The sequence below is a fragment of the Stegostoma tigrinum genome, chromosome 5 (genome assembly GCF_030684315.1).
Source record: "Stegostoma tigrinum isolate sSteTig4 chromosome 5, sSteTig4.hap1, whole genome shotgun sequence".
NCBI classification, from domain to species: Eukaryota; Metazoa; Chordata; class Chondrichthyes; order Orectolobiformes; family Stegostomatidae; genus Stegostoma; species Stegostoma tigrinum.
The window spans coordinates 31,604,776-31,628,600 of NC_081358.1; the positions used below are offsets into that span (position 1 = coordinate 31,604,776).

Consider the following 23,825-nt stretch of genomic DNA (forward strand, 5'->3'; position numbering starts at 1 on the left):
TTAAGTGGAGTCATAGAGTCATACAGCTTGGATGCAGACCCTTCCGTCTAACCAGTCCATGCCAACCATAATCCCAAACTGAACTAGAGCCACCTGCCTGCGTGTGGCCCATATCACTCCAAACATTTCCTATTTGTAGGGATGACGTGTACCTGGCTATTTAAGGTGACTTGTAGCTGAAGACACTGAGCAGCCCATGCCTGCTTACAAGATGGCAGACAGATACTAAGCAAAACTAATCAGCCTGCTGACATAGTAAAATACAATGGTACCTTTCAACAGAACTGCTAAACTGCTTTCAGCAGAAGGTCACTAAAAGAATGCAGTACGTTCCCTTCCGAGACAGCTCTGATAAAAGGATGCCTCAGGACAGATAAATGATCAATTCCAGCCTTATTAATGAAAGGGTGATTGTTCCAGTAAATGCATACCATCAAGTGATGGATTAGGTCCTGAAACAGCTGCAAGGATAACAGCTAAAGTTTATTTTGTAGTAAATAGTTTCCTCTTTGAAGCTACCAGCAATATGAAATGCTTTCTAGCTAAAAATGGTCTGATCATAGAAGTCGGTTTTAATACATAACCAGAATATAATACAAACCTTAAAAAAACATTTAAGTTTAGATGTGAAGATTAACTAGCCTTAGGAGATACCTTCGCTTATGTCCTGAACGAGATTGATCACAACCCATAAATTACAAAATGCTGACAATGGACGTAGTTATATAATGTTACACTTACAATTAGCTTTAAAACAGAAGTTACCCTTATAGCAATTAGTTAAAACTAACTGACTTTTTAGTTTTACATTATGTAATTGGAACAGGGGAAGATAAAAGGCATAACTGAATGTGATAAAAGACAGCACTAAAATACAATGGGTAATAGAATTTGAGTTGTCCTTACAGATAAATTAGCATGAGAAGGACCTGAAGAAGTGTAGCCATTAAATTTTTTGAATGTGAATAAATAGGATGCACACAAAGACCCCAAGGCCTAGAGATTACAGTGCTTAGCTAATATCATAAGGTCATGGGAAACGGGGGCCGTCCGCTAAAGTGTCCATCACTGATTAGGTGTCCACAGGATTGGGCATTTGGATTAGAAGGAAAGACAGTGAATATGTTGCATTTGATTACTGTAAAATAAAAAGTGGAAAAAAATGCTGTATTTCTTTATAAAGCAGAGGATGTGTCATTGATCTATCTTCCGAAGCCAGATTCGGGGAAGATCCTCTGACCCTGTCCCTGCATAAACCACTTTCAGCTTGAATAAACATCTTCCACTTGCCTGAATGGTGCCTGCCTCCTGAGTCTTTGCTCAGGTCAGGGTAAACACTCCTACACTATTTGTGTACTTATCCAAATATCTTTTAAACATTGTAACCACCAGTTCATTCTGCACACTAACCACTGTGTTTAAAAATGTCCTCTCAACTTAAAAATATACCCCTTGGTTTTGAACTCCCCACCTGAGGGAAAAGAACTTTGTTATTCACCGTATCTGTGCTCCTCATGCTTTCATAAACCTCCAAACAATCACGCCTCAACCTCCAGTGAAAAAGTCCAAGCCTATCCAGCCTCTCCTTATAGTTCAAACCCTCCATTCCCAGTAACATCTTGGTATATCTTTTCTGAACCCTCCTCAATTTAATAATATCCTTCCCGTAACAGGGCAACCAGAACTGGACGCAGTTCTCCAGGAGAAGCCTCACCGATACCCTGAACAACCTCAACATGACATCCGAATCACTACCTGCAGTTTCTGCATGCTTACTTTCAGTGACTGTTGTACAAGGACACCCAGGTCTCATTGCAGGTCTACTTTTCCCAACCTATCGCCATTCAGAAAATCTTCCACCTTCCTGTTTTTGCTACTGTAGTAAATAACCACACATTTATATTGTACTCTATCTGCCATTCATTTGTTCAAATTATTCAACTTGTCCTATTCACACTGAACCATCTTTTCATCATCTTCACACTTCACCCTCCAAACCAGCATTATATAATCTGCAACCTTACAGATATTACACTTCATTCCTACATTCAAATTCTTAATAAATTTTGCAATAGCTGCAGTCCAAGCACTGGTTCTGACGGCACCCTACAAGTCACTGCCTGCCACTCAGAAAAAGACTCATTTATTCCTACTTCTTCTGAAGAAGGGTCCCGACCTGAAATGTCAAGCTTTCCTGCTCCTCTGATGTTGCTTGGCCTGCTGTGTTCATCCAGCTCTACACCTTGTTATCTCATTTATTCCTATTGGTTGTTTCCTGCCTGTCAGTACATCACCCTCCAATTTATAGTAGGTCAATCAGAAATATATATTACATCCAACTGTTGGTTAGTAGTTTGGTTTACTGTCTATTAATCCAAGTATTAATCACATCAAATGCATGTCACACAGCAGACCATAAACTCAGTATACGTTACCACAACGATCATTAAAATGGGAAGAAAAAGTACTCACGCAAGTTCAATGGAAGTTGGATGTTAGTTCAGAGAACCTAAATGAGGAAATTATTCTGTAATGTGGGTTTGATATTCCATATCTTGATGATCACAAGGGGCATCAATACAAACCCCTTGCGTATTAATGCAGAGAAGCAAACAATGCTGAGCACTACCAACAAGTATCCTCTTTACAGTCCAAGTCAGCTTTAGCTTAGCAAATGAGGATAGAGACAATTACTGGTTGTCTAGGAATTTCCACGTGGAATGAAGGTTGAAGAATGAAGAAACTACCTTCTGTAGTTTCTAATAGTACTGGGTAGAACAGTTTCTGTACTAGGCTGTTATGCACACGGATAGAAATCTTCCTGTGGCGCATCTGTAAATGTTGGTGAGGGTTCTTGAGGACATGCTGAATTTCCTAAACCACCTGAGGAAGAACAGGCATTGTGCCCTCTTGACAGTCATTTCTATATGGGGCGTTCAGGACAGATTGTCGGTTATTATCACTCCTATGAATTTGATACACTTGACCTCTCCACCTTAGCTGATATCTTCGTTTCCAAGAAGTCACTTGGCAAAATCCATTTCAAATCAGACAATGTCCTAATAGTTGTTAATCCTCCAGTTTCTCCCTTCAGTTAACCTTAAACATAAATATGTATCCTCAACATGTCCTATCATCTTGAATTGCAGAAAAGGTAATCATTTCTTTGTCACCCTAGCCTCAGTCACTTGCACACTTAGAAGAGGATATTCGAGAGGTCTTGAAGAAGGAGACTGGTACTGACATATTACTCGGAGAAGGAATGGATCCCATCTTCAAAATCTGTGAGCAAGAGGTGCTAATATAGTTTCACCTTGTTCTCCTAGCCTAAATAGCTTCTGATCACGGCTGTTCTGACCTGATGTGTAATTTTGTCTTCTACTCTTTTCCCAAAACCTAATAAATTGCAGCACACGGTGCCATTCAAGAAAGTACGAAAATCTCTTGTTCTAGACACATGGATCAAGGATGATATTGGTACTCAAAAGTTCACACAGACCTCCATCTCAGATGTACAGGTCAGTTTGTTAATGCTTATTGGAAACTTTGCAAAGTAGCAATTTTTAGAAGCAAATGAATTGTGTGTATGAGTGTCTGTAAGAAAGAATTAGTATGAAAACTACGGAGTTTGTTGACATTGCTGCTCATGTATAGCTCTGTGTAAACAAGCACTTGTTCTGAAACTAAAACAGAAATTGCTGGAAAAACTCTAGATTTGGCAGCATCTGTGGAGAGAAGTCAGAGTTTCAGGTCCAGTGATCCTTCTTCAGAACTTGGTTTCTGAATTAGTTTATTTAAGGTCTGAGCTTTACTGCTTCATATACTATATAACAATTTAGTTCACACAGTCTTGAAGTGGGGGAAGTTCTGTGACCTAGTAAGATTGCACATTTGCAATTTGCCTATGAATAATTCCAGAACGAGGAACTGGAAAGTCTAGTCTTTTAAAATGTCTTTAAAATTGTCTTTCTGAATATCCCTTATCTAGTTTTAGGTTTTTGTTCTAGTTTCGACTTCTTTGACTCTATAGATGACTTAAACTCAGATATTTACTGTTTTAGTTTTAGCCAACATATCCATTAATTAATAATTACCTCACTTTCGCATCTATCCAAATCATCTTATAGGGAACTAACTTACTTCATTCAGCAGGCTGCACTAACGTCATACCCTGAAAAACAAGAAAAAGTTTAAAATACAAAAAAAACTGTCTCCATATACCTCATACAATAAAGAAACACATTTCACTAACAGACTGCACCAAAGATTGTGTTCATGTCACAAGTCCTGTGAATTAAGTTATACTTCTTGGTAGTGTCATTGAGTTGATACAAGGAGAACAAGTAATGTTGCCTCAATATAGTGTTAACTTGGCTTGATAATGTTACCTTGTCTTTAGTGACTTCAGCTACTGTAGATCTGAAAGCTGTGAATTCAAATCTCACTCAGTGGACTAAACTGATTCTTTTTGCACAGTCTGAGAGGATGCTGCTTATAGACTCTTAGACATTTACTGTATGGAAGAGAAGCCTTTTTCTCACCCTGAAGTGCTAACTTTATGATTAAGTCCCACGGAATTTGAAAAAAACATTGAGCTTTCCTAGTGGCTTGGCAAATACTTCCTCTTTTAATAATGCTGTCAAAAACAGGAGATCTAGTCATTGGTCTTGTTGATCACTGTGAGACTTCCCTGTGTGCAGAATGGGTTAGAGTTGGATTTAGTGCAGAATAGTCAACTGAAGCTTAAGTTTATATTTAACTAAATTTGAAGGGGTCTACATAGAATTTATAAAAAAACTTATTATACTTTTACCTCCTGCACCTGATTCAGTTTTTTTTATTATTAGCATTGATTACAATGTGTTTTAGAATTAGCTGAGCTATCCAAATAAAATATTTGTGATCAAGCTGTCGGCATCTGGAACATTATGAAAAATAACTGTTTCAACAACTGTTGAAAAACGTCATATTGTAATGCAACCTTACTTTGTCTTAGAGCTGAAAATAGATTTCTATTTTTTTTAAATAAGATTATTTTTCTAGTAATTTTTTCACAACTAGTATTGTGGTAGGTTATCTTATTTCCAGAAGTAAATTGCTTTTTATTGCAGAACCACTGTTGATTCACGTACTACAGACAACTGGAATTGTTAATCGCTGACTTTTCTTTTTAAAGCTTCACCCAGTATGTAAATTTTGATTTCATGTTATTTATACAGGCTCATTGTTCTGAACAACTGTTTACTTTGAGAGTGATAGTACAAAAGAAAAAGAACTTCTGACAAAGAAAATAGGAGAAGGAGTAGGCCATTTGCCCTGGTGACCCTGCTCTATTGTTCAATATGATCATGGCTGATCCTCTGTCTCATATCCATAGGCTCTCACTCTCCCCATATTCCTTGATGCTTTGTGTCCAGAAATCTATATTTATTTAATAAATATATTCAACTACATGACAACCACAGCCTTAGGTAATAGACTGAGACTGTAACCCCTTGTTGTAGATCTCTAGACAGGGCAATATTACCCAGCATCCAGTCTGTTTGGGCTGGTCAGAATTTTATACATTTCAATGATATCCTGTCTCCTGAACTCCATTGAATACAAGCCTGGTTGATCCAAGCTATCCTTATATGAAATTCTATCAGTCTGATGAACCATCGTTGCACACCCTTTATGACGAGTATATGCTTTCTTAAGTAAAGAGACCAAATGCACAATACTCCACATGGGCCTAACCAAAGGCCTGTAAATCTTTCATTAATGGGATGAGGCATCTCTGGCTAGTCTGGTGCTTATCCCTCATCCCAGAGGGCAGTAAAGTGTCAACCGCATGGGCATCGCTGGCTAGGCCAGAACTTATTGCCCATTTTATTGCAATTAAGAGTCAATCACATTGCTGTGGGTCTGGAGTCACCTAGGCTAGACCAAATAAGAATGGCAGTTTCCTTCCTTAAAGGGGACATTGAACCAGATGGGTTTTTCCAACAATTGGCAATGGATTCACACATCATCATAATTCCAGACTTTTATTGAATTCGAATTTCACCATCTACTGTGATGGGATTCAAACCCAAGTTCCCAGAACATTCCCCGGGTCTCTGGATTAACAGTCCAGTGAGAATACCTCTAGGCCATCGCCTCCCCTTTTCTTTCCTAACTGCTTATTACACTTGCATATTAGCTTTCAGTGATTATCTACAAGGACATCCACGTCCCTTTTTGTACATCAACATGTCCCAATCCCTTACTAATTAACTAACACAATGCCATTTTAGTTTTCATACCAAAGCTGATAACTTCTCACTTATCCAAGTGACACTGTGGCAGCCATATATTTGCCACTCATTCAACTTGCCTAAATTACCAAGGAACCTTTTTATATCCTCACTGCTCATAATCTTACATAGGTTTGTGTCATCAGCGAACATGGAAATACTACGTTTGATTTCCTCATTCAAATTGTTGATATATATTGTAAATAGGTAGGATTCATGCTCAGATCTCTAATGCCCCATCAGTCAGCATCTTGCACTCCACAGAGACCAAATTATTCCTCCTCTTTGTTCTGCCTATCTGCTAATCAATTCTAAATCCATGCCAGGATATCTCCCAGTAATCCCATATGCTTTAACTTGCATGCCAACTCTTAATGGGACTATATCAAATGCACCACATCCACTGGTTCTCCCTTATCAAATCGACTAGTGACACTATTTTTAAAAAAAAACCCTACTAGGCTTATTAAGCATGATTTCCTTTTCGTAGATCCATGTTTAATCTCATCATGCCCTGTTATCTCATCCTTTTGGAATTGATTCCAGCATTTTCCTTATTACTGGTTTTAACCAATTACTCTGTAATTCATTTCTACTTCATGCTTGCAGTTTTTTTTTAAAAAAGGAATTTTTTTTTGGTTACATTTGCCATCCTCCAATCTACTGGGATTTCCCTGGGGGTATCTAAAGCATAAAATCTATTAGTGAGAGGAAGATGGACCCAGGGATTCCTGTACTACATGCCAAGAGGTTTAACTGTGGAGGTCAGACATTTCCTTTGCATGTGTACTCTTTACCAGTAGTGTAACAGCTTCACAGTCTATCCACAGAGTTCTCAGCATATGGATGCTCCACAGCGACTCCAGCTGCTATTCTGATGCAATGTGATAGGACAGCACATGTGTAGATATTGGACGATCTCCAGTAGCAATAGGACACATTCTGGAAGGTGCTACGGATGTGTTAAGTAAGAAATGCCACTAAGCTGGACAACAAAGGCAAGGCATTGAAAAAGGATAATATTTTTGAGGCAATGAAGTTGAGGAGGTATGAATACCCATGAAGGTACTTGCGATCCTTAAGCAGTGCAGATTCAGTGCTGTGGCAAAGACATAAACATGATTGGAGAAATTCAAAAATGCATAAAACGTGGATTTGATTAAATTAATTACCAAATTTATTTGCAAATTTAAAATAGAGGCAAAGGAAAACAGCAAGATAATGATGGTATATGTAAATTAGGGAATGTTTTGTGCATAATGAACAGGCTATTTCTTTTTGAAAGAAATTCAGCATGCATCTTCAGACCACTTAGCCTAGGTCTTGTTCCTGCATATAGTTGAAGGGAAAATCAGGTAAGGTTGCATTTCATAGCTTATTAATGACTCTTGCTTTACTGATGTCTCGTCTCATATTTGTATTTTTGACTCATGTTTGTATATCTGCCATTTTGGCATCTCGTGAGAGTTAGCACCTTCAGGAGAGACCGATTTTTAAAAACAGTGGTAAAACATAAATGATCAAAGTAAGCATTGTTCTAGTCAAAATATGCATTTTTAAAGTCTTGCAATTGTGAGGCTACTTGCTTTTCAGAGTGAGGGTAAAAGAATTTGGTCAGGCAGTCTAGATTAGCCGTCAATGTCTGCTGGCAGTTGACTTCAGCCATTTTGAAGACATGCACGTTGCTTGCTGCATGCCCTTTTTGTTAAAAAAGAGAATGTAGAAATCAAAGGGGAAAATATAAATAGGGGAAATAAGTTGCCTCTGTGTTACAGTCTGAAAGCCTGTTGACCAGCTCCTTACTGAGGACAATTTTGCCTGAAAAATCAGACATCACCACAAGTACATGGGGCAGAAATGTTATCTTTTCTGAGATAAAGCAGCGAAATACTTCAAAAGCTGTACGATTTGAAACTCCAATTCAGGTAAGCTGTGGCATTGGTCTTTTTGAAAGTCTGCATGCATGACAAATAAAAGTTCTTTATTTAATATCATCCATTTTTCACAGAAGTTAACAAACAGGACAAATGAGGTAATCAGATTTCATTCTTAGTTAAATTTCCTTTTTGGGCAGCACATTCTGTTCTTGCTATGTAACCTAATTCTTGACGAATTCGTTCACGAGCATATCTTGCAGTTTATTTTATCCATAGTTTCTTGCTCACTAACTTGAAAGGAGAGCAGCATGGTGGCTCAGTGGTTAGCATTGCTGCTTCATAGCACCAAGGTCCTGGGTTAGATTCCATCCTCGAGCGATCGTCTCTGTGGAGCTTGCACATCCTCCCCATGTCTGCGTGGATTTCTGTCAGGTGCACTGGTTTCTTCCCACAGTTCAAAGTTCTGCACGTTAGGTGGATCGGCCATGCTAAGTTGCCCATGGTGTTCAAGGATGTGTAGGTTAGGTGTGTTAGCCACAGGAAATGCAGACTTACAGGGATGGGGTAGGGGGATTTGTCTGGATGGGATGCTGTTCAGAGCGTTGGTGTGGACAAGTTAGGCCAAATGGCCTACTTCCACACTGTGAGGATTTTGCGGATTCTATGAATCAGAAATAGCATTTTTTGAACATAGAACATTATAGCACAGTACAGGCCCTTCGGCACTCGATGTTGTGCCGACCTGTCATACCGATCTCAAGCCCATCTAACCTACACTATTCCATGTACGCCCATATGCTTATCCAATGACGACTTAAATGTACCTAAAGTTGACGAATCTACTACCGTTGCAGGCAAAGCGTTCCATTCCCTTACTACTCTCTGAGTAAAGAAACTACCTCTGACATCTGTCCTATATCTTTCACCCCTCAATTTAAAGCTATGCCCGCTCGTGCTCACCATCACCATCCTAGGAAAAAGGCTCTCCCTATCCACCCTATCTAACCCTCTGATTATTTTATATGTCTCAATTAAGTCACCTCTCAACGTTCTTCTCTCTAATGAAAACAGCCTCAAGCCCCTCAGCCTTTCCTCGTAAGACCTTCCCTCCATACCAGGCAACATCCTAGTAAATCTCCTCTACACCCTTTCCAAAGCTTCCACATCCTTCTTATAATGCGGTGACCAGAAATGTACACAATACTCCAAGTGCGGCCGCACCAGAGTTTTGTACAGCTTCACCATAACCTCTTGGTTCCGGAACTCGATCCCTCTATTGATAAAAGCTAAGACACTGTATGCCTTCTTAACAGCCCTGTCAACCTGGGTGACAACTTTCAAGGATCTGTGTACATGAACACCGAGGTCTCTCTGCTCATCTACACTATTAAGAATCTTACCATTAGCCCAGTACTTTGCCTTCTGGTTACTCCTACCAAAGTGCATCACCTCACACTTGTCTTTATTAAGCTCCATTTGCCACCTCTCAGCCCAGCTCTGCAGCTTATCTATGTCTCTCTGCAACCTACAGCATCCTTTGTCACTATCCACAACTCCACCGACCTTAGTGTCGTCTGCAAATTTACTAACCCAGCCTTCTATGCCCTCATCCAGGTCATTTATAAAAATGTCAAACAGCAGTGGACCCAACACCAACCCTTGCGGTACACCTCTAGTAGCTGGTTTTAACCTTTCTGAAAAACTACAGTTTGATCCCACGTACTTGTAATTCTTTCTACTGGATCTAACATGCCTGTAGCTGGCAGCATTTTGGCATTTGCGAAATAAGGGAATGTCCTCCGAATCTAATGTAAATTGGCAACAATGTTGAGTCAAAATATTAACAATATTATGCTTTATCCCAATATTATGATGGCAAGCAAGCCCAAAAGTAAGAAGTCTGCTCGTCTTCCTTGTTGGGTCAACTCTCAACACCTTGAGGCAATTATATTGCTAATTCTTTGGTATTTTATATAGCAGATGTGATTTAATAATTATTGCAAAGGCTACATAGATGGATGGGATTATTGGCAGGGTGCTCCAAAGGGCACTTGAGTTCAATAAGAATGACAACCAGAAGATTACGTTGGAGAGTAAGAGACTGCAACTGTATCTTACCACTGACAGATGGATTATGCAGCAGTATGGAACGTGTTGAACATTTCATCAATGAGTGTGAGGGACTTGGGCTGTTGCTGTCATGTGCACAATATATCAAAGCAGAAGAGGGAAGAACTTGAGGATGTGGACATGAAATAGCACCATGCATCTTCTGATGATGAACTCAACATTGAGAGGAGAGAAATGGCATGTGATTATAGCAACACAAATGGTGAGAGACTGGATTCAAAAAGGTGGGGAGGCCTTAATTAAGCATTTCAACAGAGATTTGCAGGCCTTTCCAAACCAGCTTTATAGAACTGCCCTGACTCCATGAAGTGCGCACAGGACATCCTAGACGCTCACCTCTACAGACATTTCCGCAAAGGGCTTCTGATTTCACTTGAAGGCACATGATACCATTGTAGTTGCCCGTAAATGTAAGCCTTAAGTCCACACATAAATAGGAAACAACCATCGATAGTGTAAAAAAAACATCTAAACAGCAGAATGCTCAATCTTACATCTAGCAAACACCTGTGATGGCCCGTCTGTGTCTTCTGTTTTTAGTTTAGGTGTTCATGGGTGCTGTGCCCTGTGGCTCCCACATCATTGCCATCTGTATTGGAGGCAGGCTGCACACTGATACCACGTTTGGCCTGGGTGATTTTGGCGAGTGTCTTCTGCTTATATATATCTGCACTGGATACAGATCAAAAGTAAATAGGAAAGTCTTGTTGTAATTATGTGGAGTTTGAAGTCATTTCTGGAGTACTATGTACAGTTTTGGACCCTGTGAATTTAAGAAAGTATGTATCAGTATTGGAGGCATTCAAAAGTGATTCAATAGGCTGATTCCTGAATGTAAAGATTGATTTTGTGATTGGCTAAACAGGCTAGGCTTTTATTCATTAGAGTTTAGAAGAATGAAAGTGATCTTTCTGCTAATGGGGGCTCTCAAAAATAGAGGAGTTAGTTATAAAATAAGGGGGCACTCATTGAAAACTGAGATACAAAGAAATCTTTTAGCTTGAGATGAATGAGTATCTGGAATTCTCTACCGTAGAGCTGTAAGAGCTCGATTGCTGAAAGAATTTAGAGGAGGGAGATAGATTTTTGAAATATTGGAGTTGACAGCTGAGCTGGCATGGGGGATTTGAGGCCCGGGGCAAAATCATGTAGAATGCTGGGGTAGGTTTGAAGGGCTGCATGGCTTACACCTGTTCCTGTTTATGTTCTTAATCTGAGGTTCAGAAAGATTTCGGTGTTCTACTGCACAAGTCACAAAAGAATAGCATGCACTACGATACATAATCAAGAAGGCTCATGGGATGTTAGCTTTTATTATGAGAGGAATTGAACATGAAGAATGTTATGCTTCAGTTATAAAGGGTATTGGCGAGATCAGTGTTGGTCTCTTGAGGAAGGATGGAAGTGTGTTCGAAGTGGCTCAGAGGAAATTTACTAGATTGATACTTAGAACGAGTGGGTTCTGTTACGAGGAAAGATTGGATGGGCAGAAGTTAGTTCGCAAGAGCTCAGAATAGTTAAAGGAGATTTGTTTGAAGTTTATAAGATCCTGAATGATCTTGACAAACTGGACATGGAAATGATGTTTCCAATTGTGGGTATGTCCAGAGCTAGGAGACACTTTTAAAATGAGGGTTTGCCCCTTTAGGACAGATGAGGAGAATCTTCTTACTGAGTTGTGAATCTTTGGAACACTCTTCCTTTAAAAAAAGTCGGTGGAACCACAGGCCTTGTATATTTTTGAGGCATGAGTAGATAGATTCTTGTTAAGAAAAGGAGTTAAAGGTCGTTAGGTCAGATTTGACGTTGTATTCCGGTCAGCCATGATCAGACTCAAGGAGCTGGGGCCTACTCCTGTTCTAATTTGTATGTTGGTGTCTGTATTGAAATATTCTGCTTAGATTGTAGAGAAGGTACATTTCCTATATTCCTTTGAATTTTCTCATATTGAAGGGAATTGTCTTTTAGTCATGATAACAAATGTGAAGCTGGATGAACACAGCAGGCCAAGCAGCATCTCGGGAGCACAAAAGCTGACGTTTCGGGCCTAGACCCTTCATCAGAGAGGAGTTCTCTGATGAAGGGTCTAGGCCCGAAACGTCAGCTTTTGTGCTCCTGAGATGCTGCTTGGCCTGCTGTGTTCATCCAGCTTCACACTTTGTTATCTTGGATTCACCAGCATCTGCAGTTCCCATTATCACTGTCTTTTAGTCATCTTGGGAGAGGTATTTGCATTGTCAGTTTGGCCAAAGTACATCAACCCGGAAGTCTCCAGTCGTGGAAGTGACTACTACTTCAGGTTGTTGAGTGAGTTAATGAGAAAAAGCACTGCACTGATGCAATAACTGCTTCAGTCAATACTGCCAGTTTACCATGGGAGGTCAGTGAAAGAATAGTATCGTATTTAATTACTTGAATAACATGAAACACGCACATTGGTTATGAGTGAGAATAAGGAGGTACAAAGTCAATGAATCTAATAACTTAAAGGATTTGGGACAAAAGGTATTCTTAATTAACATTTATAGGCATTGGAGAGGGAAGAATAAAATTATTTGAATCTTAACTCGGTGCAATACTTGGGCCTACATGCTTAGCAACAGCAGGTTTTGTTTTGGTTGCAACAGCAGGTGTGACCTAATCTACTCTAATGATGGGTCAATCAATGTCAGACAGCAGTGGACGTGTGCAGCCCCAGAAAAAAGGCACCAAGTTCTGAACACATGTGACAAATGTCATTTTCTACAATGCCAAATGATTGTAACCGCAGCTGACCAGTTTAATGTTTAAGGATAAACTCATGTGCTATTTTCATTTCATTCTTTATTTCTAATGGCGATTTGTAATTTAAATCACAAAAAATCACTCCACCTCTCATTTCATTAATCCTCCAGAAATGCCAGCACCATGAAAATTTCATTCTGTATGCAGAAAAGTACTCTCCCATTAATGAATATTAAACAAGCCTATAGCTAATAGGTTACTGATACGATTTGGAACACCTGTTAAAGTCATGTGACAAAATGTAATCCGAAATAATTGATTTGTTTCACTTGGAACAATAGAGAGTAAATTCGTGTGGCCTATGTGCAAGGATGTCTTGCAAATTCACTTCTTTGGAGTGGTTATCTTGCAGTGAAGTTATGTGGAATCCAGTTGAGACCAACCTCAAGAATATTTGAAATGAATTTAGCTAGACCACTTGGCCATTATGGTAGGGTGTCATTGAGGGGCGAATGGAATTTTTTTTTAACAAAAGTCCAATAATGGGAAAAGAAAGTCATGATTGGCCATTGATTGGGTGATGTGCAGCATACGAATGCAAGCAGCTGAGCTTTGTTCTAATTCTTCTTTAAGGAGATTAGGAGGTCAGCAAAAAGACCAATGGAATGATCTCGTGTCAAAGTTATCAGAGTGATAGACATGTAGGTTGAAATAAACTGGTGTACAAAACAGAAAATGAGCTTTAGAGATTTGCTCAGGGATGCTGAGGTATTTTTGTGATCTGGTTCGGATTGAGCAGATGATTATAAAGATAAAACTGTTGTCCATCTTTTTATTCAGTTTGAGGAATAACAACCTCTTCCTGAATTAATGTCAGACAATGCTACAAGAGTCTTGAAGTAACAAAAAACTGGAGAGGCAGTGTGATCCTTTATTGATGAAATCAAAATTTATTCGTACTTTTAGATGAAGTTACTGAAGACCAATAAATAGCAAAGACTCTAAGGTAGATCCTTGGAGAACAGGAGGCCATCGTGTCAAGTAAAAGCCATTCCTGGACTTCTGTTCAGCATACAACAACTAACACAACTGGAATCAAAACTAGTTATATGGAACTGGATAATGGAAGTTAGGAGTTGGAAGGGATACCTGTGCCAAATGCTGCAGAGAGATTGACTCAAGGGGATTATGATCACTGGACAGTGCAGTGGGCAGACATAGATTCAGGGAGTAATACGACACAGCAAGTGATCAATCAGCCCTTCATGTCTTTTCCAGCATCCAGAACAATTATGCTAACCAAATCAAAAGAATTGCAGATGCTGTAAATCAGGAACAAAAACAAACGTTGCTGAAAAAGCTCAGCAGGTCTGGCAGCATCTGTGAAGAAAAAATCTGAGTTAACATTTCAGGCCCAGTGACCCTTCCTCAGAACCCTTCCTTTATTCTGAGGAAGGGTCACTGGAACTGAAACGTTAACTCAAGACTTTTTCTTTACGGATGCTGCCTGCTGAGATTTTCCAGCAATTTCTGTTCTTATTCATGCTATGAGTAACATTGATCTTCTCTTTCCTCAACCCTGCAAATTTTTAATCTTCAACTTCATATCAATCAACAAATTTAAGAAATGTTACTGATGAAAAGCAGGATAAAGGACTATGGGGAACATAGTTTGCATCTGTTTCAACTCAATAAAAAGGGTGACAGCCATTCTCTGTACATTTCTCAGGGTAATGTTTTGACTAATCAGAGTCTGGAATAAAATTTAAACAAACCGTTACAACTAACAATCATCATCTGCCTGGTGCATTTCTCCCTGACAGTGTCTTGGCCAGAGACCACTGGCCAAATTTAACAGCAATTTCCTTCCATACAGTGTAATTTGCTTTGCATTGGTATTGTTTGTAAATTGCTCTTATGAGTACATGTTGCAACGTTCAGACAAATTTTGAATTCTTTTTGGCTGACATTCACAACTGTGTATGTGCGCTATTCCGAAAACACTCATGCACAATTCTAGACCCTGCAATATCGTCACTCAGAATTCTGATGACGTGTAAAAGCTACATACACTGGGTGCACATGGAAAAGAATTGCAATATTAAAAGAGGGTTTCGAAGGATGCATGAGTTCACGGCAGAGGATGAGGAACTGACTATTGACACACGCACCTCCCCACCCTCTCTCTCACACCAACGCACACACAAACCCCACGCTTCCCGCAAACACACTCACCACGCTTCTCACACACATTCATTTATACCCAAGTTCATTTAAATACGCGTGCATGCGGTGTCAGCATACACATCCATGTTTTTCTTCACCAGTATTCAGGGTCTATGCTACCAAAAGTCAACTTGCCATTACTGATTTGTACTGCAACTTCGTGGAGGATAAATGCATTGAAGTACATTTGGGAACGTCTGTGAGTTGACAATGTCCAGTCTGAAGGTCAAAGCAAAAGTTTTTCTTTGCTGTATCATCTGGGTAGTGCTGCTTTGTGTTAATTTTATAGATTTGTATGTTGCTGGCAAGGCTAACGTTTATCACCTGACCCTAGCTGATCTGAGAAGATAGCCGTAGTTGTATTTTGTGAGGCACCTTAGTCGGTGTAATGATGTTTGTATCAGTTTGTCTCCGCCGAATGGCTTGCTTGGCCATTTCAGGGCATTTGAGAGCACACATCCTTGGTGTGGGACTGCAATAACTCATTAGGCAAGACTAAGTAAGTATGGCAGGTTTTTCTTTGATCCTGAATGGATATTATCAAACCAGCTAGATTACCATGACAGTCTGGCAGGACGGACACTTTTTAAAAAATAGTTTCCTGCTTTACACATTCAGGTTTTGTTAAAACACGGTCATCATGGACTAGATGGACTGAAGGGTCAGTTTCCATGCTCTATGACTGCCAGCTGTGGCTGAATTGGTAGCGCTCACTGGCAAGGCCACTTATTTTTTGTCCCTCCCTAATTGTCCTTGAGCTGACTTCCTTGGTAGAGTTAGTTAAAGTAGATAACAGTCAATCACATTATCAGTCAGATCGAGTAAGGATTACCTTTTATAAAAGATGTTAGTGAACTGGATAGGTTTTTAGGGCGATCAAGGATACATTCAGCAAATGATACTTTCAAGCTTATCAATACTCAGACCAGTTTTCTGTTCATATTCATCATTGAATTTAAATTTCACCAGTTGCTGTGGTGTGCTTATGACGGATGTCCAGAGAGCATTGCTTGTGGCTCTAGGTTACCAGAGTGACATTACCACTGTGTCCTCATCTTCTCCTTACAATAGTCACCAAAGTTTAGAAGTATTTGTGGCTATAAAGTATCCAGTGGTTTTGAAAAAGGCTGGATGAGTGCAAGTCATTCTTCTTTTTGAGTACAAATATTCAAACATTCATGGTAAAATTTAAATTTGCCTCTGAGCTATTAGTCCAAGCATTCTGATTAAAATCTTATTAATGCAATGAGTGCACTACTGTACACAAATGTCGCTGTCAGGCCTGAGTCCATTCCCAAATTCAGAACATATAGGATCCAGTTAAGGAAGGAACAGGTTCCTCTGAACATGAGCAAAGATTCGTAAATACATAGCAATCGTCTATCATTGAAGAATGGAATCTGTGCCATTGGCAAGTTTTATGAGTATGAAAGCTTCTGGAGATATTTGAATAGAGTGTTTTTCAAAAGTTACAATGTAGTAATTGGAAGAGTGGATTAATTAAGCACGTTAATTGATAACTACTCTGCTTTTTTTTTGAAATTACCACAAGTCTCTGGCATTACTTTAGAGAAACTTTTAAGAATATTTTTCTCACTAATGATGCATTTTATTTTATACAATACACAGATGAACAGTGAATGGGAAGCTGTAGCTTGTGGGAAGACAGAAGATCAGTTGATAATGACTGAACAGGCTCGGAGATATCTGAATGCGTTTAATGGCAGCAACACAAGCAGGAGTCTGATTCTATAACTGGCCACTGATGAAGGAGCCCAATCAATTTACACTAAAAATGATCCAGATTATTTGGAGCTGAAGTGTTTTGTTATAAACCTAACTCCTAACCCACGTAGGCATGATTTTTGTGAAGAGGCTTAAGTTGGTTAAAAATTCTGATGTTTTTAAAACAAAACTAACCAAAACTAAAATGAAGCTGCTTTTGCTAAATGTAACGTGTGCTTTGTATTTAAAGCCAAATGAAACACAATGGATGGAAAGGTGGAGATGAGGACTGTCTTGTGTTGCACTCTTTTGTCTTGAATATGCTGTAAAAAGAACAGACTAAATGCTATTGATGAATATAATGCCATATAATGGGTAATTGTCATGTAGTTATATTTTTGCAATTTATCCAAATTCTTAACCAAATATATTGACCAATTAGGATTTGTTGCTTGGAATCAAGCATTAAAAATTAAACCAGCTGATATTAGATATTTGGCAATTGACGAAACTAAGATAATTTCCTGTTGTATGGTATGCTTTATTTTGAACATATGTTAATATATGATCAAATAAATGTAAGTGAAGCATAAAACCAAGTATTTTTATAATGTATGTAGAGAGGATGAGGAATTCTTTTTATTTCACTGTGGTGAAATACCAGTATTTAACATAAGTTTCTGAAACGTGAGATAGCGTCTTGAATGTATTGTTTGTAGAAGCAGGGAAAAGATGTTAATTGGGAGGAAAGGGTACATTTTCTTAAATTATTTTCAGCTTAATAGTATTTATGTGTATGGATCGAGCACCTAGGAGACACTGTTGATTCCTGTTTATAAGAAATGATTTCTATTAGTCACACATTCCAAGAAATGCACATCTATTAGATGAATTTTTTCATATTAGAAGAAAAGAAATGCAAATATCTTGAGGTGTAACCATTAAAGTGGACTGGTTTATTGAGGGGTAGGGGCTGGTATTCATTTTCAGTTGTCTCCTTATTCCATTGAGTACTTGGATACAGGACGTGGGTAGAAGGAGAGAAAACTTTCCTCATCTTCCTTTGCATAAGGTAACTGCTGATTAATGCTCCTGCTTAAAACTGCTCTTGCACTGCTACCCCCCTCCTCATCATTAGCTTCTAGGAGAGAAGGTGGATGAAGCAGACACAAACTGCGCACAAACCTGCATCTTAAGCATTTTACAGTAGCATATCCTGCCTCTGTAAATTATAGATTATTTAATACCGTTCCACTTCCAAATCTAGCCACAATTGCAATACCATTTATACTCTGCACTAATATGTTTCATCAATAATGGATGCGCACAAATGCTGCCTTGTTAAATTAAGAATTGACTAAACAACCAAAGGACATAAAATGTTTTTGTTGTTGATCTGGTCTGCTGTTCATTTTATTTTTTAGCAACATATTGCATGCAATTCCATAATTAGTCAGTTGCACCTTAATATTGCAATTCATAAGTTTAATCAGTTTTCATTATATATATTGCTTCCATAATTGCACTGTAAACAAAGATTTTCTATTCAATACAAGAAGCATTTACTCCCATCAATCGCGATCTACAGTTTGTGAAAAATTATTGCAGTTTTGGAAAGGGGTAGAAGCTCATATCTTTCTTTCTTTTCATGACATCACATCTGATTAATAATATTTTTGTGGCATTATGATCTAATTCTCAATACATCATATGTTTATAAATAGTGGTGAGAGGGAACCTTTTTAGCAACTTTAAAGCAGTAGTAAAATTCTACATTGGGTGGTCAGTTATAGTGGGAATATGGGAGTCCAAAAAGTGAAACTGCATTATAGCTGAACCATGTTAAGAACTCCTAATTTCAACTAGCAAAATGAAGATTTGAATAAATAATTACCTCTCCAGGGAGCCATGAAATTCCCATGTTAAAGGTGAATTTATCAATTTAGTGAAGACATTAGTTAGCTTCCAGTATGTATTGTGCTACAGCTTCAGCTGATAGCAGACAATCTTTAAAATTCACTATCGGATCAATTTATTTTAATTATCTTTTGCATATTTTTGCAAAGCGAATTAAATTGCCATTTTCTATCTATTGATTAATTTTAATGCATCTGTTCGTATTGCCTCACCTTACTGTAGGTCGTGCAACTATAATGACCAGTCATCTCCGTAACACTTATGTTTTCTGAACTCAGTTCATGGTCTTACCATATTACAGCAAACTGGAGGTCAAGAACACATTATTCAAGCTCCGTATCAATTAAAAAATAATCAGTTTGTATACTGTCAGAAAAGATACGCATAAGGCTAAGCTGTCTAATCATAAAAATCTCTGAAGAGGGAAACAAATTGTATTAGACCCACTGAATGTTAAATAAATAGTTTCCCAAACTTAAAGTGAACTTCTGATTTCATGCCTAAACTGAAGATATTTGCACTTTTACTTTAAAGCGATGTGTTTATGCTATTTTTTTTGTAGAAAGGTTTTGGTTATGTGGATTTGCAGAGTAAAAATGTGTGCATGGAAATGTAGCACTGACATGTTAAAGAAAAGTACATAGTTATTAAATAGCTATAAAATATTTAGACACTTTCCTCTCCTGAGTTGTACTGCTATGCACAATAGCAGGATATGCTTGCTGCTACTGAGAGATGGATAAGGGAGCATCTGATGCACTGTGTATAGAATGTACATAGTTTGTATGATGGAAACAGTGATTCTGTAACATTTAACAGCTATTTTATGTGTGAAGGTTCTATCTTGCTTGCTGTGTTGGCTAAGCACATTTTAATTGGACACTTTTTGAAGGTTGTTTTTTTTTGTTTCTTTTAATTTTTGTTTTCCTTAGGTGGTTTTGTTTCGGCAGGGTTGAAGTTTTGAATGTCATACATGTAGCAGTTGTATAAATCCTGCAGTTGCTCCAATTGTGTAATCTCCACAGATTTATGTAATACAATTTTGGTTATCTATCTTGCATTATTCACAGATGCTGCATAAATACTGAATAGTTGTTTAGTTATGCCATTGTACTGCCATCTGGGTTAAGCTTCTGCAGTGATCTGTCACATGTATTTTATTGTACTGGTGCTTGTCCTTTCCTTGCCAGGATCAAAAAGTGGAGCACCAACTGTCCATATATTTATATTGTCAAATTAAATTGCTGTGTGCTATCATGTAGTCATGTATCTCATTTAAAGCTTTATCTCAAAAAAAGTACAACTGAAAAATAGCTGCAATCAGCACAAAAGAAATGTAATTAAAATTTTAGTGATTGTGAGATCACTGGTCCAATACTGATTCATTAATCACAGGCTTCCTCTTCTGGGAATCACACCAGTTCCAGATCTACTGCAATTATTCAACTAGATTTTTACTATTTAAGGGAAATTTCATTGTATGGGACTCGAATACAAGGAACTCATTTGGCTTCTTAATGTCTTTTAGGGAAGGAAACTACCATACTTACCCATTCTGGCTAATATGACTCCAAACCCACAACAATGTGATTGATTCTTAACTACCCTCAATTAAGGATGGGCTATAAATGCTGGCCTACCCAGCAATGCCCTCATCACATGAATTTTTTTAATTTTAAAGGCAGCCTAATATTTAGCAGTGTAAAAGTGAGTTTTTTAAAAAAAAATTAATCCCTGGAATGTGTGTCAGACTGGCAATTTTTGTCTAACCCTCGTTGCTTCGGAGACAGTTATCTGTCAGTCACATTGCTGAGAATCTGGTCTCACCTGTAGGGCAAACCAGAAAAGGATGGCAACTTACTTTCCCTAAAGGAAATGGATTAGTGAATCCAGTGCATTTTTAAATAATAATCTGCAGTGGGTATATCATCTCTAATTTATTCTCAATTGTGTCACTTTCAAATTTCACCATTTTGTTTTGGTGGAATTCAAACCCATCTCCCCAGAACTTTGGCCTGGGCCTCTGGATGACTACATAAAAACTGAAAGAACTCTGGATGCTGTAAATCAGGAACAAAAACAAAGTTGTTGGAAGAGCCCAGCAGGTCTGGCAGCATCTGTGAAGGAAAAAATAGAGTTAAAGTTTTGGGTCCGGTGACCCGATTGAGGAAGGGTCACTGGACCCAAAAAGTTAACTGTGTTTTTCTCTTCACAGATGCTGCCAGACCTGCTGAGCTTTTCCAGCAACTTTGTTTTTGTTGCCTCTGGCTGACTAGTCCATTGTCATCCTCTCAATTGTACTGCCTCTCCAGCTGTGGTAAATCAAAAAAAGTATAAGGAATAGATTACAAAACTGAGACTAATGTTAAATAATTTTAAAACTTACAATTTAAGCTGTCGCTTCTGTTGGAAATTAACCATAGACCAGAAAATTCTAGGTTTATTTCCTGATCTCTCTCTAATTTCTTTATTTTGGCAAGTATAATGAAGGCACAACTTGTCTTAATGATTTCAGGCTTCTTCCAAAATAATACTTTATTCAGCAGATTTATGGTGGGTCAGTGGTTAGCACTGCTACCTCACCGTGCCAGGGACCGAGGTTTGATTCCACCCTCTGGCAACTGTCTGTGGAGTTTGTGCTTTCTCCCAGTGTCTGTGTGGGTTTCCTCTTACAGTCCAAAGATGTGCAGGCTAGGTGGATTGGCCATGCTATAATTGCCTGTAGAGTTCAGGGATGTGCAGATTAAGTGAGTTATAGGGGAATGGGTCTGGGTGGGATGCTCTAAGGGTTCGAGTGGACTTGATGGGCCTGTTTCCACACCATAGGGATTCTGTGGATTTTATATAGGTGCATTACATAACAGTTCAAGCTTGACGCTACATAATTGTTACAACCGCTTGCTGGCCAGGTTTTCAATTTGTTATGGTTCTAGACAGGACACCACAAATCATTAAACTCCCAGGTAAAGATGGGGTGACTGGCAACCCTTGGTTATTCATCTGGCTTTGATTCATCACAACAAGGTTAACTAGATTCATAGGGTTGTACAGCTTGGAAACAGACCATTTGGCCCAGTTCATGCATGCCTACAAAATGTTCTAAATTAATCTAGTCCTGTTAGCCAGCATTTGGCCCATATCTGTCTGAACACTTCCTGTTCATGTACCCATCCAGGTGCCTTTTAAATGTTCCTCTGGCAGCTAATTCCATATATGCACCACCCTCTGAAAAAGTTGCCTCTTAGGTTCCTTTTAAATCTTCCCCCCTCACCTTAAACGTACACCCTGTAGTTTTAAACTCCCCTAGCCAGGGAAAAAGGCTATTCACCCTATCCATGCCCTTCATGATTTTGTAAACCTCTATAAAGTCATCCCTCGGCCTTTGATGCTCTAAGGAAAATAGGCCTGGCTTCTCCCTGTAATTCAAAGCCTCCAATCCTGGCAATGTCCTTGTTAATCTTTCCTAAACACTTTCAAGGTTAACAACATCTTTCCAATAGCAGGGTGACCAGATTTGTTTGCAGTATTCCAAAAGTGGCCTAACCGATACCTTCTACAGCTGCAATATGACATCCCAACTCCAAATTGGATACACTGAGCGATAAATGCAAGTGTACCAAACGCTGCCTTCACTACCCTGAATACCTGCAACTCCACTTTTCAGCAACTATGAACATGCACCCCAAGATCTGTTTGTTTGGCAACACACTCAGGACTCTACCATTAAGTGTTATACAATGTCATGTACTGAATTGCCTTGTCAAAACGCAACACATCACATTTATCTAAATTAAACTCCATCTGTCGGTCCTCAGCCCCTCTGATCTATGTCCCATTGTACTCTAGATAACTATCTTCACTGCTGACTACACCACTGATTTTGGTGTCATCGCCAAACTCACTAACCGTACCTTCTATACTCCCATCCAAATCATTTATGTGGCATACTGCTGGTGACAAGCCTCCAGTCTGAAAAACAACCCTCCTCCACCACCATCTGTCACGTATTTTCAAGCTAATTTTATATCAAAATATTGTATCACTGAATTCCATGTCATCTAACCTTGCTAACCAATCCACCACTTGGAACCTTGTCAAATGCCTTGCTGAAGACCATATAGACAATGCCTACCGCTCTGTCTTCATCAATCTTCTTTATCACCTCTTCAAAAACTTTGCACGCACAAAGCCATGTTGACTATCCCTAATCAGTCCTTGCCTTTCCAAATACACACAAATCCTGACACCATGCTAAATAGGAAACTGTCATGCCATTGGAGTTAGTAACCCTGACGCATACCAAACTCCTCCTTCAATATTCTATCTATATGCAACTCTGCTTTAAAGGAACTATGGACCTGCGCTCCAAGGTCTGTTTGCTTCCATTAAATGTATAAGTACTGCCCTGAGTTGCCTTCCCAAGACGTAACGCCTTAGATTTATCTATATTAAACTCCATCTGCCACCCCATGGCCCATTGGCCTATCTGATCAAGGTCCCATTATACTCTAAGATAACCTTCTTTGCTGTCCACTATATCATCAATTTTGGTATCTTCTGCAAACTTGTTAACCATGCCTCCTATGTTTGCATCCAAATCATTAATATAAATGACGAAAAGCTGTGGACCAGCACCGGCAAATGGCTAATTCGTCCTGTATTCCATGTGATCTAACTAGTCTACCATTAGGAAACTTGTTGAACACCTTACTGAAGTCCATATAGATCATGTCCACCGCTCTGCTTTCATCAACCCTCTTTGTTACTTCTTCAAAAACTCAAGTTCTTTCGACTGAGTTCAAAAAAGGAACTCACAAGGAAAATACCATGGATTAAATTGCAGCTTTAACTACAACCAGAAAGTGGAGATTTCCTCATAAATCTGTAGACAAGGAACAGATAATTGTCATCAGATAGCAGTACTACCAGAATATTAGGCACAGGTTGC

General features: G+C 38.8%; 1 protein-coding gene across 1 annotated transcript in view; it reads left to right on the top strand.

Moving 5' to 3' along the window:
• Positions 1-20,131, top strand: part of mybl1 (v-myb avian myeloblastosis viral oncogene homolog-like 1) — an 81,412-nt gene extending 61,281 nt beyond the window's left edge. Inside the window, exons 13-16 of the mRNA XM_048528471.2 lie at positions 3,179-3,295; positions 3,411-3,518; positions 8,054-8,203; positions 16,865-20,131. Of these exons, the coding sequence (XP_048384428.1) occupies positions 3,179-3,295; positions 3,411-3,518; positions 8,054-8,203; positions 16,865-16,990 (501 nt within the window). The 3' untranslated portion in view covers positions 16,991-20,131. The remainder of the gene's footprint in view (positions 1-3,178; positions 3,296-3,410; positions 3,519-8,053; positions 8,204-16,864) is intronic.
• Positions 20,132-23,825: the final 3,694 nt, after the last annotated feature.